This window comes from Moschus berezovskii, chromosome 19, assembly GCF_049115385.1.
Source record: "Moschus berezovskii isolate FMDL1 chromosome 19, NW_MosBer_1.0, whole genome shotgun sequence".
In the NCBI taxonomy this organism is placed as follows: domain Eukaryota; kingdom Metazoa; phylum Chordata; class Mammalia; order Artiodactyla; family Moschidae; genus Moschus; species Moschus berezovskii.
The window spans coordinates 65412432-65431459 of NC_142478.1; the positions used below are offsets into that span (position 1 = coordinate 65412432).

A 19028-nucleotide genomic window follows, 5' to 3' on the forward strand; every position below is an offset into this window, starting at 1 on the left:
CAGATTCAAAAGAACAGTTAATGTACTTTGAACTCTTTTTCCTTTGCACACATTGTTTTGAAGTCTACTTCTGCCTTGCAGTTGAGGTTGAGACTTCTACATTATGCATTGATCTCAGAGATCCTTTGAATTTGTATTTTGATTGTTCTTTGTGGTGAATCAAGGATATTTTCTCCCTGTCCCATAGAGCTGTTTTAGGAAGACAGCATTGTATCAAACTGATTAACTTTGCGGTTTTTTTAAAAAATTTGATTGTGTGAATTACATCATTTCTTTGGCAGAATTTTTTAAACTTTTCTTATGCATAGCTATTTGAATAATTTGAAGTGTAGTATTTGATACTAGAGATGGGTAGTAATTTGAAGTGTAGTATTTAATACTAGAAGTGGATAGGTATAACATTCTTTTTTTTCCTTCCCACCTAGTTATCTTTTGACCCGATATGCCGAATCCCTAGGTCAGTATGCTGCTGCATCCCAATCGTGTAACTTCGCGCTCAGGTTTTTCCACTCCAACCAGAAAGATGTAAGTGAAAAAAAAAAATTCTTTTCTTTTTTAATGTGTTCTTGGTCCACTGAATACACATGATCCAGAGAGCATCTTCCTTCAAGTCACAGATGCACACAGGAAGGCAAACCATGCTGTGCTTGCCTGTGCCTCAGGCCATACCTTCCTGGCCAAGGGCTGTTAGGCAGAGGGAGAGAGTTATTATTTGTGGTTGTTAGAATGGGTGTGTTTAATAGAGTCCTTGCAAGTACATTTAAAAACTGGTTATTAACGGATAGGAAGTGCCTACTAGGGTCTGTCTTTTAATCTCTAAGAGACTTTCTAAGGGTATAAGAAATAGCCCGTAAGAATTTATAGCCTGGGATGCTACATACGATTTTATAATAGCATTTGTTCTCTGTTACTTTTATGGATTTCTGAAGTTTATGACAACTGTGCTCTTTATCACAGAGAGTACACTTACCTTTTCTTACAATTATAAAATTGACCATTTGAAGGACATTTTAAGAAACTTAAGTCAATAATTTGTATTTTAAAGTGACAGTAAATAAGATAGAGTTTTTATGTGCCATAAAAGGATGGGATTTGCACCATATTTTTCACTGCAAGCAGATGTTGTCTCCACTTGTCAGTTAAGCAGAAGTTTTTGTGGGAAAGCCATATGGTCTCTACTAAGTTGAAGTATGCAGAACCACTCAGGAACATACGTGGAGAAAAAAACATGCCTCTACAGTGGTCACTACCTGCTTGTTTCTCATGTACTTCTCAGACTCATCACCTGGAATTTGGCCATGCCTGGTGTCTGCCCATAGTGTTCCATTTTCATGGTCTAACAGCAACTAAGAAACAGCAACAAGGAAGATGGTTTCTGAGGTTCTTCTTGGCCAACACTCATGAAGATTTTTTTAAAAGCCCTTTTGTAACCATGACTGCTATACCTAGTTATCTTTCATCTATAATTCTTCATGTGTGTATTAAATAGAAAGCGGGGACAGGACAGAAGCATTTCTAACCACTGGAATATAGGTTTGTTGCTCTCAACTTGTGATAATTAAATTCTGCCACACTTCAAGGTATGGCCTAGAGGACTGGTGTAGCACAGAGTGGCGATCTTTGCATCATCAGTTGGCTTTTAAGCTCTATCCTTCTTCCCCATGACTCCACTTCCCAACAGTGATTGTATCTGTTCCGAACTCATTCTGTGCCCTAACTTCTGATCGGGGAGAGACAGAAGTAGGCACCTGTACTTAAACATATTGTTCAGAAGCTGCTGGCCTAGCTTTAGGGTTCGAATGGAGTCTCTAGGACCTTGGTTCTAAAATCTCCTAGCATGCATGAGTGGGCAGTCAAGTTATAAATCTGTGAATTTTCACTGTGTATTCAAGTGTCTCTGCTTATCATTCTCTGTTTCACTACCTGAGGAAAGACTCGAAAGAAGAGTATATGTCAAATCTCATTATTCTGACTCTCGTTACTGTGTTTCTAAGGGAAAGGTTAAATAAACATTTGATATCCTGAAGAATCCTTTTCAAAGTTTTGTTTCTCAAATATCTTTGATGTGGGAGTGGGGGGTTAATTAAGGGATTAATCCAAGTCTAGAATTTGGTTTTCTTCCAGTTTTCAAACATCCAGCATTCTAGAGGAACTATATTGTTCATGAATTGGTCAGTAAAGGCACATTATTTTATACTAATAAAAATTAAGCTTTAAAATTTTTTCCCCACAAAATATATTTTACCTGAAGAAATGTTTTGAAAACAGTACACTCACACATAAAACAAAACAACCCAACCGAAAGTACTTTAATAGGGAAAGGAGATCTCCAGGAGTGATTTGAGAGAGCACATTATCCTCAGTGGCTTTTGGTATCTTTGTTTGATATTTTGCTGATGGTCATGTGTGGCTGGAGTGACTAATTCACCGGGAATGTATGAGATGCTGAAGATGATAAAAGTAAAGCATTTATGAATCTGGGACTAGAACTCTACTTGAAATTTATTTGTATTATTACTAACTAGGGAAAACAGCTATTTAATCACATTAAAGTATATAACTGAAGGGAAGGAGAAGGTGAGGACTAGGTCCTGGGGCTAAAAGCAAGGCACAGTACAGCAAGGCAAACACGCCTTAAACTATAGTGCCTAGGCCAAGTCCCAGAATAGGAAAATGGAGACTCTGGTGTGGACTGTTCCTTTAGGAGTTTGAAGCTAAGAAAAGTCATGGTTGTAGTGTTGTACTGTCTGTGTTAAACCTCCTGCCAGTATTAGAAATACCTCTCTGAAAAGCTGAAGCTCTGTGTTCTACATCTTTTATGCTCAATAGTTTTGGCGTCCCCAGATGATTTTTTGCTTGAGTGGCAGATATATTTCAGTTACCAATTTGTTCTTTGAAAGAATACCTCCTCCTTAAAATCCTGGCAGATCTGCTTTGTAAGGATTTGTGCTGTGGGATTGAAAGTTCTATCTGAAAATCTACACAGGGATTTTCTTTTTGGAAAGGTCATTGTCTGCTGTCATCTTATTTGGAGTAGATTTTTATAATATAATAATTGAGAGCTTATATTCACATATCTCCAGAAGTAACGTACATGTTCATACTTTTAAAAAATTGCCTTTAAAAGTCTGTTTTAGGTATTCACAAAGATCATTATTCAGGGATTTGATATCCATGTATTAATATTCTGCTAATTTTCACAGTGACCAGGGTTCATTTCAGACGAGATCGGGCACGTTCAGGGTGGTATGGCCGTAGACCAGGGTTCATTTCAGGCATCCATATGGGATCCAAATAGCCTCATTGGTGCATAAATGAATAGAAATGGGTACGGACAACATTCTGTGACATTCAGAAGTCTTTAAAGTCCCTGTGGCTTCCAGTTTTGCCTGCAGTTCCATTAAGGCCTTGTTGCTTCAAAGCATAGTGCTTCCTCAGTCTTTGTCCTGTTGGTACCTGCCCGGGCCCTTTCCTAGCTCTGCACTGCAATATTAAAGGAGGACTATCTCAAAAACAGAAGCCAGAGAACTCTGATTATGTTTAGGTAGTTAAAAGACTGCATTCCCTTTTTGTGGCCCCTTAGTCTCTTGCCTTGTTTCTTTTTAAGTGGTATTCCATGGCCCACTCAGGAATTAAAAACTTCCTCTGCACTTGGTAAGGCTGAGTTCTTTCCTTTAATCACAGTGTATTTTGCAACTGGAATTAATAAATTTGATTGGAATCACCAAAATAAAATTTCTATCCTGATTAGTCTCTGGATCATATGTTCCTAACCAGCTGCCTTTTCCCACCCCCCTCCCCTCCCCCCAGCCCTTCCACACTATAAGGTCCTATTGCAAGGGCTGATGTTAAACCTTGCTATGTTTTCCAAGCCAGGAGGCCATTGGATAGGCGTATGTGTTTAGGGTATCCTGGCCTCTCCTTGATTGGGCATATCACTGTCCCTTAATCAGGCTAGAAGGTACACTTGAGCTTTTTCAGATAGTCCTTCTTTAAACCTGCAGGATCACAAGTAATCTTTTTAATTTTCTTGTGTCCGTCCGTCTTTAATTTCTCCAGATACTGCAGGCAAACAGCTCGCCGAGGTGTCCCATGGGGGTTTAAAAGCCGCATCGAATGCAGTTGAATTAGCGCCCGTGGCGCAATCCCACGGCCTGAAATGAACCCTGCGAGGCTGTGTATCAGAGGGTATGTTGTTGACTATTGGCCTATTTTCCTATTGGGCAAATTACTCGGTCATAATGGAGATGGGGACAGAGCTGACTGAGGCTGAACAAAAAGACTAGCTTTTCTGTAAAGGATCTTTGGGGCAGACATCAGCTTTGAGCTTAATACTTTCCTTAGCCTGAAAGGGTGCCCTTCTGACTTCTGATCCTTATGGCATAGGCCCATACCCATGAAGTTCTTCCCTGAGATTTCCTCCTGTTGTGCCAGAATTTCTGTTTAGTATTCTTTGTCTTGCCTCTGTTCATGTTTCATCTGTATATATGTATTAATCCAATTAAAGTACATGTGTTGAGTGTTCCTTTTATTTACCTGTTTATGGAATTTCTAGCATAGTAGTTTGGATGGACTGGTAACCTGGTTTTTTAATTTTCTATCTTCAGAATGGATGATGACATGGATTTTTTTTAGGTCTTTTGTTTGGTGAATTCTATCTTGATGCAATGCATGTATGTCCTGTGTTTATTCAGAAGTAAACAAAACCAAGAGGCAGCCTGTCATTTTTTCTGAAGGAGAGTACTTTTTACTTATGATGGTAGTGGGATGGTTATATTATACTGGTGTTTTGGTATAAAAGAAAGTGTATCTTAGATGCAGAAAAATATGGAGTAACATTCCTTCCACTATGGCACTAATCAAAATTTTGACTGATGTGTATAACAAAACTTTCAGTCCTGTTGAAATGAAAGGCATAACTCCTAGAAGGAAGTCTGTGTGGTGGTAGCAGCGGCTAAGTATTATTAGTAATAATACTAGTGAAGAAGACATTTGACTCTAGTATATGATAGAAGAAAAATAACATTTTTAAAAGCTGGTATTCTGCTTGGTGACCAAAAACTTTCAAGATTAGGTTCAACATCTTTAGTTTGAGTGTTTTGTTTTGTCTGGCAAGGTTTGTCTTTATTACCTGACATGTGAAATATTTATACCAAGGTGATGTCTTTCCTTCCCCAGACCTCAGAATATATTATTCAAGCTTACAAATATGGTGCATTTGAGAAGATCCCAGAGTTTATCGCTTTTAGGAACAGGCTGAATAATTCTCTTCATTTTGCACAAGTCCGTACTGAGCGGATGTTGTTAGACCTTCTACTTGAAGCAAATATGTAAGTATTGCATGAGAGCTAATAAGGAACTAACTAAGGGATTAGATCAGATGCTGAGAGCCATTAATGGGCTCATGGGTGTCATTAGTGGGCTTAAGCTAAAGAAAAATGAGGCGGGGGGAGTAGGAGGGAAAAGGGAAGTAAGGAGAAAGTGCCTGTCATGGGGAGTGATAGAGTACTGGCAGCACCATCCCAGGCTCCACACAGAAGCCAACTGGGCCATGGTCATTGTCCCTGGTCCATGTTGTGTTTGCAAGGTTCCCCATACTCCACAGACATGAGATTTGGGGAATTAATGCTGATGAATTTTATTTTGGTTGGGCTTCCAGATGCCTTTCTCTAGCTGTGTAGCAGGCCAATATGATTGGTGCTTGGTTCTATTTCGTGTTATATGAGCTTTTACTTCTTAATAGTAAAGCCTTCCTTTCTTCACTCTTTGCTTTTCTCTCTTTCTAGTAAAACAAAGTCCTGGCTAGCATGTTTTCATGGCTATTTTACTATTGAATAATACTTAAATAAAAATTTCTATATCCCAGATCAACCAGCTTAGCAGAAAGTATAAAGTCAATGAATCTTCGGCCAGAAGAAGATGACATTCCATGGGAAGCCTTGCGAGACAACAGAGACTTAAATGTTTTCTTTAGCTGGGATCCAAAAGACAGGTAACTTGAATTTAACCCCAAGAAATTTATTTTTAAAAAATTAGGATGATGTTAATGTATGGCAAAAATCACTACAATATTGTAAAGTAATTAGCCTCCAATTAAAATAAATTAATTAATTAAAAAAAACAAAAAAAACTAGGTACCAATATCCCCTATGAATACAGATGTAAAAATACTCAATAAAATATTAGCAACCTGATTCCAAAAAAAATAGAATTAGGATGAATTTAAGAGTTATATATATATAAAATTATGTCCTACAATAACATGTATATTGTAGGGATCAGAAAATACAGGTAAGCCAAAGGAAGAAAATAAACCTCACCCCTATGTTGAAATTACTGGCTAATCTAAAAGTTCCTCTTTCACACCATACATAAAAACAAGTTATAGATGGATTAAAGATTTTATGTTAAAACTTAGAAATTCTAGAAGAAAACATAAAAAATATTTTTAAAAAGTTGGGAAAGCCTTCCTTAGCATTGTATCAGATCTGGAAACAAAGGATTTGACCCCTGTAAATATTAACCTGCTATATAGAAGTAAATTTGTTAACAAGTTCTAGAGGTATCTGGTAAATTAGTAACTTTCTTCATATATATTAATATCCTTCACATATACAGAGAACTCAATAAATCAATAAGAAGCAGATAACTGAGAAAACAAGTGGGGCAAAGGGTTTAACAGGAATTTCAAAGAAAAGGCTTTATATCTATATTCATATTATAACCTATCAGACAAAGATTTAACCTATTGGATAAAAAAAATTAATCTTTGTTCTCAGCAAGGTTATGGGAGAATGACTATTGTGCATTTACTTGGCAGTAAAACTTTATATAACTTTCCTATAGGGAATTTTAGTGATACATATCAAGATTGAAAAGACTATGTACCAACTTGTAGCTCAGCTGGTAAAGAATTTACCTGCAATGTGGGAGACCTGGATTCAATCCCTGGGTTTGATCCCTGGGTTGGGAAGAGCCCCTGGAGAAGGAAAAGGCTACCCACTCCAGTATTCTGGCCTGGAGAATTCATGGACTGTATTGCAAGACACGACTGAGTGACTTTTACTTTCACTTCTAGGAAAGTGGAAACTAAGAAGTTGCAGAGACATGTACATGAGGTAGTTCTGAATATGCTGTGATTCAGTGACTTTCCAGGACTCATGGGACTCTGCATATAGTTGGACTCACAGCTAAGGTCTTTTGTAACAAAAGGAAGTGTATGTGACAGAACCAGCAAGGGAAAGAGATTCAGGTGGAGAACCCTGCGCACAGACTTCCAGTGTTCTCTCTCTCCTGTGAAAGAACATGCTGGGCGTGCTCCTTTCTCGAGCAGCGAAAAATGAAGTAACATGTGTGCAGTATTTCTGCCCAGAGAAGCCCGTTAAAGACTTGGTGCCCTCGGTTTTTAGCAACTGGTTATATAGGCACCCACTGTGTAGCATGTACCAACATTTCAGACTTCTAGAAGGAAAGCGCTCTTCACCCTAAACCACATGATTGTGTAAACAGTCTAGGCACATGAGCCACTCTGATCATTTAGGGAATGGTTGGCACAGCAGGTTCACAGACCTCAGCCAGGGGCCAACCACTGCAAGCAGGCCTTTCTAAATAAACATAATAGCCCCAGGCTTAACTCTTTTGTACACACTGTCATAAAAAGATGCAGTTTACAAAATAGTATAAACACGACTGTGAACCCATTTTATTTAAAATATATAAATATTTTTAGTTCACTTTTTGTAAATCTGTATTGTAGAAGTATGAAAAGATCTATTCCAAGCATATTAATATTGTGGATTCTTGGGCCCATCTTCCTTCCATTTTTTAATATTTTTTAATATCGGTGTTGTTTGAATTTTTTATATTATATATTTTATCATCAGAAAAACCAGTCTCACATATGGGGAAAATGATTTGTTAGATAGGTTATCTTTCCATTTTATGGATACCAAGATGATGACTTGGACTGTTTTGGTTTATCCAGGATCATTCAGCTATTAAATGAAAGCTGGGACCGTTCAAAGTCGTCTTGACTAATGAAAGTGAATTTTAAAAGATTTAAAGTTGACATGAATAAAATGGATGGTTTGGGAATGTTTCTTTTTAAGGGATGTTTCTGAAGAACATAAGAAACTTTCCCTGGAGGAGGAGACAATGTGGTTAAGAATCCGTTCCTTAACGTTGAGGCTAATCAGTGGACTTCCAAGTCTTAACCACTCTGTTGGGCCAAAGAACTCAGAGAAGACCACTGAGAATGGAGTATCTTCCCGGATTGATATTCTCCGTTTGCTCCTTCAACAGCTGGAGGTGGCCCTGGAGACGGGAAAGCGATTTATTGAGAAGGACATTCAGGTATCATCAGTGTTTATTTACAATCAAAACTGCAAAAATCTGTGACTGTCTTTTTGAAAATAGGATTTGGGGTTGGGTGAGTAGTAAAGTGGGGCTTCCCAGGTGGCGCTAGTGGCAAAGAACCCACCTGCCAATGCAGGAGACACAAGAGACACAGGTTTGATCCCTGGTTCAGAAAGACCTCCTGGAAGAGGGCATGGAAATCTACTCTTAATATTCTTGCCTGGAGAATCCCATGGACAGAGGAGCCTGGTGGGCTACAGTCCATGGGGTTGGAAAGAATTGGACACAACTAAAGTGACTTGGGATTGGGGGCACAAGGAGAAGGGGACAACAGAGAATGAGATGGCTGGATGGCATCACTGACTCAATGGACATGAGTTTGAGTGAACTCTGGGAGTTGGTGATGGACAGGGAGGCCTGGTGTGCTGTGATTCATGGGGTCGCAAAGAGTCGGACACGACTGAGTGACTGAACTGACTGACTGAAAGTGACTTAGCACTTACGCATGAGTAGTAAAGAACAGTATTTTGTCCCAGTTTATGGCATCTACAGGAAAAAGATAAAACTTGGTGAATTGCAAAGGCTTCCTCAGTATCCAACTTGGATAGTGAGGAAAAGCAGAATAGTTTTTTTTGTGATGATTAACTTTTAATACCTACCAGGAAATTAATACAGTGTTTTTGTTGTCATCGTAATGATTTGGTTATTATTAGCTTGCAGATCAATGCTTTGTAACTTAATCATGGAGATAGATATTTATCCAGTAGTTACTGTTCCCTGTTTTTTCATTTTGTATTTTATGAATTAAAATTTCAGTGGATTTAAAGAACATCACTTTTTCTCCTTTCCAGTATCCTTTCCTTGGTCCTGTACCTACCAGAATGGCTGGATTCTTTAATTCTGGCTGTTCTCAGTGTCAGACCAGCTCGTTTTATCTTGTTAGCGATATTTATGAGCTGGACATCAATGGTTTAGGTAAGTGTATACTTGCATGAGTATATTTACAGCATCACTGAAAACTTAGTGAATGCAACAAAATATCTATAACCTCACATATTTGGAAAAGTTTAGCAGAGATGGAAGCTGGAAGCTGTTGTGGAACATCTAGTTTGATATACAAGAAAATCCATTAACAGTTTACAAGAAAATTGATCAACAGTTTACAAGTAATGTTTTAGAAATTTAAGTCTGTTCCACTACCCCCCTTTCCCCTCTCCCCCACTCTCCCTGGTTAGGCACCTCTCTAAATACCAGTCAACCCGTTTTCTTTCTTTTTAAGTCCGTTCCATATTTAAAATCAGTTTTTAGGTCCAAAAGTTGAAAAAATCCTTGGTTTGTTGAAATATTGTTGGATTTCAAATTTAATTATTTTCATTCACTCATTTATTTAAAAATTTTTTAAAAATTCAAAGTATCATTGATTTATGATGTTATGTTAATTTCTGGTGCACAGCAAAGTGATTCAGTTATATCTGTATATATTTTCATATTCTTTTCTATTCGGGTTTATGATATTGAATATAGTTGCCTATGCTATACAGTCAAACCTTGTCATTTATCCATTTTATAAACAGTAGTTTGTATCTGCTAATCCTAAACTCCTAATTTATCCCTCCTCCACTCCCTTTCCTCTTTGATAATCATTAGTTTTCTATGTCTGTGAGTCTATTTCTGTTTTATAAATAGGTTCATTTGTATCACATAGAATTTTTAACTTAAAAATGAAGGCCTAACCGAGGTCCATCTAGTCAAGGCTATGGTTTTTCCCATGGTCATGTATGGATGTGGGAGTTGGACTGTGAAGAAAGCTGATCACCGAAGAATTGATGCTTTTGAACTGTGGTGTTGGAGAAGACTCTTGAGAGTCCCTTGGACTGCGAGGAGATTCAACCTGTCCATTCTAAAGATCAGTCCTGGGTGTTCATTGGAAAGACTGATTCTAAAGCTGAAACTGCAATACTTTGGCCACCTCATGCGACGAGTTGACTCACTGGAAAAGAGTCTGATGCTGGGAGGGATTGGGTGTGGGAGGAGACAGGGACGACCGAGAATGAGATGGCTGGATGGCATCACCGACTGGATGGACATGAGTTTGATTGAACTCCGGGAGTTGGTGATGGACAGGGAGGCCTGGCGTGCTGTGATTCATGGGGTCGCAAAGAGTCGGACACGACTGAGCGACTGAACTGAACTGAACTGAAACTTTGTAGAGAAGACATTTTTTTTTTTCCTAAGCTGTCAACCCAGTGAGAATCACAAATGCCTTATAGATCATGTATTTTTCTGTTTTATTTTTCCCAAATCATAAGGTTTGTCGATTCTGTCATTTAGTGTATTTGGAACACATAAATTTTTAGTCCTCCTAGAGAATTTTAGATGGTGCTTTTGGCGGAAAAAGGTGATTAATACCTTTCTTTTCTCCTTCCTTTTCCTGTCCTTCATCTTTCCCTCAGTAATGGAATTTAGGTGCCTGTGGGTCTTAAGAGAAAAGAAAATGTCCTTGCCTATGCTTTCAGGTGTTGGTTTTGCCTCTTTATCTTACTTTTAAAAATGAATTGAAAGTTTTTCATTGTTTTTCAATTTTAGAGGATACAGTGGAAATCCAGGAGCGAGTAGAGAATAGCCTTAAGTCTTTACTAGAACAATTAAAAGGTAAGTGTTTTAACTATGGATTCCCATATCGTATCTGATTGTCTGACCGTAGCTCATTTTTTAATAGAAACCTGCAAGAGATTTTGAAAAATAATAATTACACTTTTGGTATTTTTAAAGACTTGTTTCTATTTCCCTCCTGTTCTACTGGTTAAGACTACATGCTTTGAATGCAGGGGATGTGGGTTCAGTCTTTGGTTGGGGAACCGATATCCCACATATGCATGGTATGGTCCAAAACAAAATAAAAACTAAAAAGTTTTGTTTACAAAAATAGTAGACACTTTTTGTAAAACAGTACAGTACACAAATGGGTGTGGTCTTTTCCCCTTTACCAGTCACATTCCCACCGAGGTAAGTAGGTGCTGTTGACATTCTGCACTCTGTATTTTTAGAAATGTGCACAGTCATACATATATATGCATATGGAAATACATAGTTGTGATTTTAAAAAGTATATATACGGAAAGATATAATGCATGCTTTTCTGGCTTTATTTTTTGTTATCTTGGACCTCTTACCACGTCAGTTATATCCACACCCCATTTGTTTTAAGAGCTGCATAATATTCCATAATATTGCATCCATGTACTGGTTTTATTTATATACCCTGAGTACATAATATATTGTGTGTAACAATGCTGAAATAAATATCTTGGGACATAATTGTTTGTGTACTTATTTGAGTATTTCCTTGGGGTTAAATCCCTAGCAATGAAATTGGTAAAGAACATAGGGTTTCCCAGGTGGCTCAGTGGTAAAGAAGACCCAGGAGACGTGGATTCAATCCTTGGGTCCAGAAGATCTGCTGGAGAAGGAAATGACAACCCACTCCAGTAGCCTGGAAAATCGCATGAGCAGAGAAGATGGGGTTGCAAAGAGTTGGACACAGCTGACCAACTGAGCACATACTTATGTGTTTCTTTTAACTCTCTTAAATACTTAAAAAATTATTATTTCATTATAGCTGATGTACAACACTGTGTTAGTTTCATGTGTACAGCTTGAGATTGTTTTCCATTATAGGTTATTGTGCATTTTAAATCTATAAGGGCCTTTCTTTTTCGGATCCTAAATGGTTTTTTATTTTGTTGCTCAAATGAAGCTGAAAAGTAAAAGATGATCAAGATTATGAGAGTAAAACCTGAAATTTGTTATGAAGGTGCGTTTCTACCATGCACATTAGTCTTTCAGTCTATAATGACACAAATTCTTTAAGTCACCCACTTGAATTCTTATTTTTATGTGAGTGGCCTATCTATGGAAAGATGTAGCTGGTGTTTAGACCCTAGAATATAATTTATAAGTCTACCTTTTATCTTTTGAAGACAGTAGAGCTGTAGTCATGTGACTTTTTAAAGAGCTTAAAATAGATATTCTTTAGTGTTCATTGGGGAGGGGGAGCTTTCTGGATTAAGTCTTTATATCTGCTTATTCTTGACTTAGATTGTACAAAATAACACTGAACCAAAAGCTGAATAAAACCATAAAATATTTTTCCTTTTTCAGATATCTTCAGTAAATGTAAAGGTGACCTCTTAGAAGTTAAAGATGGTAACTTGAAAACACACCCTACTCTTTTAGAAAATCTAGTCTTTTTGGTTGAGGTATGTTTTTGTTTTCATCCTAAAAAACTCAGTTTTCCTTGTTTGTGTGGAGGATTAATTTTTAAAAATGAACAGGTAATAGGCACCTGATACCTATAATTTAACCATTTACATCATCCCCACCTTTTGTTAATTGAAAAGCAATTTCAATTTTCTGAATTAAATCTTTCCAAGGATAACAGGAAAATTTAATGCATACTGCTAGGGTTAAACTCTGAAATTTGCTTTACAAATCTCTAGAGTCCTCAGATCCACTCTAAATCTAGCTCTGTTCTGTTCATCCTCATTATTGACTCAACTATTATGTAGTTTAAGTTAATTCTTGTTAAATTTTTAATTTGCTTTTTAAATTTGTTGCTACTCTTCACTAGTTGTTGAGATTCTGCATTATGAAGGAGAATCTAGGAGCTGATGTAGCAAAACTCTTTTAACCAGAGAGAAAAAGAGGAGGATCACAAACACTCATAGTCCATTATCTTTTTTCCTTTTGTCACATGTTTAATTACTTTCTTTTTCTATTAGTCTGTAAGCTTCCTGAGGACTGTGTTCTCTGTTTTAGTGACTGGCACATTTCAAGTGTATTAGAGATAATGAGTGAATGAGAAATAATTGTGTGTATATATATATATGTACATGAATATACTGTAAACACCTAACTTAATACAAAGGAGAATAGGTGCTGACCAACTGGGGGAGAATTCTTCATACATAAGTTAAGGTTTGCACGTGAGGCAGTGTCTTACCTGGATAGAGAAGTGGGTGCGGAGAGGCATATTGTATGAAGCCTTTGGATTCCATGCCTAAATTTGGACTTTTCAGTGAAAAGGATGTTAATAGATCCCTATTAACATAATAGATCCCTATTAAAGAATATTGGACTGAGTAGAGGATTAGTTTAGAGCTGGGAGCGTGAGGAGAAAGAGTAAAAGCAGTATTCTGAGGAGGAGATGAAGACGTGGATCAATGTGGTGACCGTAGAATTAAGAGTGGAGAGTTATAAGAGAAATTGAAGGGATTTACAAAGAAGAGCTGTTTGCATAGAATTGGTTTAGTCCATAGGCTTTGTTCCTGATAGGTATCTTGAGTGTAATCCTTATTGATGAATTTGCAATTTTTCTTCTTTCAGACCATTTCTATTATCCTTTGGGTGTCCAGTTACTGTGAGAGTGTCCTGCGTCCATACAAATTAAATTTACAGAAAAAGAAGAAGAAGAAAAAAGAAACTAGTATCATCATGGTAATAACAGAGGAACCACAAGTAACAATCTGGCTGCATGCTGCTTTTTTTTTCACTCTTTTCCTGCATTTTGTAAAGGATTTTAGGATCTTATATGCGTTCATTTTCTCTCCCCAGCTTTTAAAAAAAATTATACAGAAAAGCTGAAAGATTACTATAGTGACACCCAAACATCCATTCCTAGATTCACCACTTACTAATGGTTGTTACATTTCTCTCTTGCCCTTTCTCATTCTCTAACATCCCCCATCCCCATTTGTTGAACCATTTGAAAGTATAGACTTCGTGATGCTTAACACAGAAAAGAAAGGCAGTCTGCTACAAAACCACGGTACTCAAGACATTTTCACACCCAAGATATTTAATATTAATACAGTAATATGTTCACATTAACCTTTCCCCTGTTATCTCAGTTATGACCTTTATAGTCTTTTTCAAAATCTTAGAATTTTACTAAGGATCTGACACAGCTTTTGGTTGTCATTTCTCTGTACTCTTCTTTCATTGAAAATACTTCCTTAGCTTTTTATTTTTGTCTTTGTCATTGAAGCTTCTAGCTAAATTTTTGGTAGACTATCCCACAATCTGGATTTGGTTAATTGTTTCATTAGATTTAGATGCTGTGTCCTTTTTAGCAGTTAAGTCAGGAAGCACTAATGTTATGTCCCATTATTGATAATTTCAGATTTAATTATTTGATAAAGGAAGTATCTGCCAGATTTCTTTATTATAAGTGTGTCTTTCCTCTCTGTGTAATTAATCTGTGAGGTGAGACTGTGAATATCCTGTTCCCCAGAGCTTTGCACCCACTACTTTTAACATTCATTATTAGTCTGACTTGCATGAATCATTTATTACTTTGATGGTTCCACAGTGGTAATTTTTAAAAAATGCTACTAATCATTAATCATTTATTATCTGGCATTCAGTAAAATAGATTTGTATATTTTTAATATCAACTATCTATTTTAGTATCACTGTGTATTCATTCTTTTTTAAATTTACCTTATAATCCATTGTCATCATTTTCTTTTGGATGCCCAAATTTGGCTAATGGGAGACACTTTAGGCTGGTTCCTGTCCTTGAACTTGTCCTCACTGGTTTTTGAGCCCTTACTTTCTGAAACCACAAAATGTTCTAAGCACTTTGTACTCACCTATTGAACTGAAATCATACATTTTTTCCAATGAGCCCTGGTTCCTTTATGGGGAATGGCTATTCAGAATACTAAGATCTAGTTGTTAGATGTGCTAATTGCTATTGGGGTTTTATTGCTTCTAGTTAACGTCAGTGAAGAGAGACAGGAAGTGTATTTAGATACATACAGAGTTTTAAATAATTAATTTTTACTGATAACCTCCGGCTGTAGTCCGATATCACAGTCCTCTTCCTTCTATTCCTTCTCTCATTCCATGTTTGTAGCTTTCTTTTCAGAGTGAGAACAACAGTTCCCAACAGGATCAATATATTTATTCATTTGCTGTTTTACAGTAAACACTGTAAATAGTTTTGGAAATAGTACATTGGTTCCATTACCAGTTCCAGTAACAAACCCACTGAAGTTCAAATTTTTGCAGTTCTTTTTTGTCCTTAGAATATGTTCAATGAATGTAGTAGTTGAGGTACTCTATAAAAGCACTGGAGTTTAAAATTCAGATTATATTATTAATGTGATGTAGATAAGATTTATCTATTTCTGTTTGTATTCAACTTTGGAGTTTCCTCCTATCTTAATTGGTTAACTTTTGAATGTGTGAAACATTAACATAATTTGTATTCTTTTCATAAGGAAAGATGTTCAGGATTTATTCTGCAATGACATGCTATTTCATTAATGGGAGATTTTTGTTCATTGTAGCAATATAGTAACCATTGTCATTTGAAAATTTTGATGCTTTTATTAGTAATATTAATTTCCTGCACAATTCAGTAACAATTCAGGAATTCTTTAGATTTGACACTTGTCCTCGGTATTACCATTCATTCACTTCTTCCCTTCAATGTTCAAGATAATTTTAACAGATCTTGAGTGCAGAGTTTGAAAGTACAGTCCAGAGTTGCTCTGTTACTTTCTCTTCTGCGGAAAACCTACACTCCAAATACTTTTGGTATTTGGATTTTGTGCGAGTTTTTGTAGATATTGCTTTTCTAATTTCCAAAAATGAGGATAGCCTTCATTTTTCCGATTGTCAAAGTAACCTAAAGATATGAATAAAGAGAAGATCACCTATTTTCCCACTAAATAGTGATAGCCACTGCATATAAGCCAGAAATATAGAAACTTTCTATCAAAAGTTCTGAACTTGGCTATTTGTTTTGTTTTCACTTAATAAGGTATCTTGGACATCTTTTCATTTCAGCAAATACAGATGTATCTCATTACTTTAAATGGTTATGTGCCATCCTGTTTTATTCTTATACCATAACTTATTCCCAGTGTTGGATGTTTAGTTGGTTCTAATTTTCTTTTATTTTTTAAAAAATTATTTTTGGTAGCGCTGGCTCTTCCTTTCTGTGCTCCAGCTTTTAGTTGCAGCAAGCAGGGGCTACTCTTCATTGCGGTGCACAGCCCTCATTGCAATAGCTTCTCTTGTTGTGGAGCACAGGCTCTAGGCATATGGACTTCAGTAATTGGGGCTTTCCGGCCTAGTTGCTCTGTGGCATGTGGAATCTTCCCAGATCAGGGATCGAACCCTTGTCCCCTGCATTGGTAGGTGGCTTCCTATCCACTGTACCACCAGGGAAGTCCTAATTTTCTCTTAATATTACAAATAGTACTGCTATTAAAATATGGAGAAATATACAAGATGAATTTATAATATGATTTCCTTAAGCTATTTCTTAGATCTGAAATTACTACGTATACAGGTTTCCCCTGCTACCAAGAAGTATAGCATTCCTTTGAAACCTTTCATAAGCCCAAGTGGCATAAAGGGAAGAAGCAATTACCTTGAGACACATCTTACTAATGGGATACACGGAATAAACTGAGATAAAGCACAGGTGCTTATAGACATAGTTCACAGCTGTGGTGGCTTGATGTTGAGTATAGTTCCAGTGCCACTCTTGTTGCTTAGGGTGTGCACTACTTTTATAACAGCTTGCTGCAAATGCTTTTCACCTTTTTCCTGTAAAAGTGAAAATCCTCTTTGGATTTCTTTTGGTTAGCAAAAACAGGTACTAATGTAGGTCTTTCATAAAAGCTACGTGGCATGAAGTGAACTTTCAAAAAGCCAGACATACCTGTTCTTCTGTTTTCACATTCTTCAATGGTGTGGTGTATCTTTATCCATTCGATAGGCAAATGTTGGTACTTCTGCCCTCCGCCAAATTGTTGTAAAAGAATTCTGTTGATGTTGCACCTTCAAGGAAAACTTCTTGAGTGAAAAGCTAGCTTTACTAGTTGATTGGCTGGGTTTCTTGTGTTTATCTGTTTTTTTTAAATTGTACCATTGCTGGGGTTGTTTTCTTTTTTCCTTTTTTAAAGATTTATTTATGGCCACACTGGGTCTTCATTGCTATGCATGGGCTTTCTCTAGTAGCAGTGAGCAGGGACCACTTTAGTTGCAATACATGGGCTTCTCTCGTTGCAGAGTGTGAGCCCTAGGGCGTGTGGACCTGGTAATTGTGCCACGTGGGCCCTCGAGCACAGGCTCAGTAGCTGTGGCCCACGAGCTCAGTTGCTCTTTGGCATGTGGGATCTTCCTGGACCAGGGATTGAACCCTTGTCCCCTGCATTGGCACGTGGATTCTTATCCACTGTACCACCAGGGAAGCCCTGCTGGGATTTCTTTGATATATTTTCTGTTTCTGTCTTTGCCCAAGTTTCTCCTATTGTGGTACTATTTTTTCCATTGATATGTTTTGAGCTGTTGACTCTTAACATAATTATGTGATATAAGCATTGAAGAAATATGTTTGATAACCTCTCAACTTCTTAAAAATCTTTTTTTTTTTTTTAGCCACCTGTTTTTACCAGTTTTCAAGACTATGTTACTGGGCTTCAGACTTTAATTTCCAATGTTGTGGATCATATTAAAGGACTTGAAACATATCTAATTGCACTTAAACTTGAAGAACTTATTTTAGAAGACACTTCTCTCTCGCTGGTAAGAGACTATAGTTGCTCAGCAATAAGTTATATAGAGATAGTCGAGTGTTCTCATCTCTATCACAGGGACAAGTTAGTTTTCAGTTCACCATTCTCAAGTCCTTGTAGGACTTGAGATTAGAAGATCCCTGGCACTAGTTTTTTTTATTGTGGTGGTGGTGGGGTCTTCTCCCCCGTCATTCCCTCATCCCCAACTCCGCCCTTTTATACATTTTTTGGGGGTGTTGTTTTACTGTGAAAACTACTGATGGATTGTTGGGGAGTGGAATTATTATTGTCCCTATTTTGAACACCAGAGGAAACCAGACATACTTTTGAAAAATCCAGGGACAATCTCCTTGACTGAGAACTTCCCTGCTGCAGGATTGACTGGTTTCTTTGCCAGCCCAGCAGTCATCACATAAAAAAGGAAAGATGCTGAACATCAGAAATAATTATGTCAGTATTAGTTAGGCCAGAGCAAGTCAGCCAGTAAGGAAGTATGGAATCAAAGGTACCAGTCATTAGTTTTCTCCTGATCATTGTTTTTAGGCTGGTTTCTTAAAATTCTGCAAGGAAAATCCCTGTAAAGTCACTTTTTAAAATGTAGGTTCTTTTTAAAAAACAAATTTAATAGAACAAACAAAGGGTGTCAGGTGAGTTAACATGCACCAGCTTGGAGTAGGTTTAGGATTTTGGAAGGTGCCAGAAGGGCAGCTGTGGAGCCACCTGTTTCTAGCTCGTTGTTCTGGTGATGGAACTCTGATCTTAAGGAAATGATTTTCTTGAGTAGTTTGTCTAAGGTGAGCCTCTGCTGATGACTGAGCTCCCCCAGTAATCTGAGACAGCCACCATCCTAGCCCAAGACCTCCACCCAGACCCTTGGAAGGAAGGGAATGAATGGAGTCTTGCTTGGCACAACCAGCTTTAAAAGATCGTAAGCCCCTCTTTTGTAAAAAAACGTCAACGTATTAGAGCTTTGAACAAACTGCTTACTGTGGGAAAGGGCTCAGAGCATTTAACATTTCCAAAGATTGATTAAAGGAAGCAGACAAGTGATGCCTAGAAGTTTGGTTTTAGCCAGTT

At 37.3% G+C, this 19028-nt stretch overlaps 1 protein-coding gene across 3 annotated transcripts in view; it reads left to right on the top strand.

The window, feature by feature from the left end:
• The window catches only part of NAA25 (N-alpha-acetyltransferase 25, NatB auxiliary subunit), a 66931-nt gene that overhangs the window by 46581 nt on the left and 1322 nt on the right, over positions 1 to 19028 (top strand). The window contains exons 15-23 of one of the 3 annotated variants that reach the window (XM_088828237.1): positions 426 to 525; positions 5179 to 5330; positions 5867 to 5992; positions 8109 to 8352; positions 9207 to 9330; positions 10942 to 11007; positions 12517 to 12614; positions 13741 to 13872; positions 17815 to 17939. In XM_088828237.1, the coding sequence (XP_088684363.1) occupies positions 426 to 525; positions 5179 to 5330; positions 5867 to 5992; positions 8109 to 8352; positions 9207 to 9330; positions 10942 to 11007; positions 12517 to 12614; positions 13741 to 13872; positions 17815 to 17939 (1167 nt within the window). Of the gene's footprint in view, positions 1 to 425; positions 526 to 5178; positions 5331 to 5866; positions 5993 to 8108; positions 8353 to 9206; positions 9331 to 10941; positions 11008 to 12516; positions 12615 to 13740; positions 13873 to 17814; positions 17962 to 19028 lie in introns of all 3 variants that reach the window. The other 2 variants (XM_088828236.1, XM_055405722.2) reach the window with 2 other exon arrangements.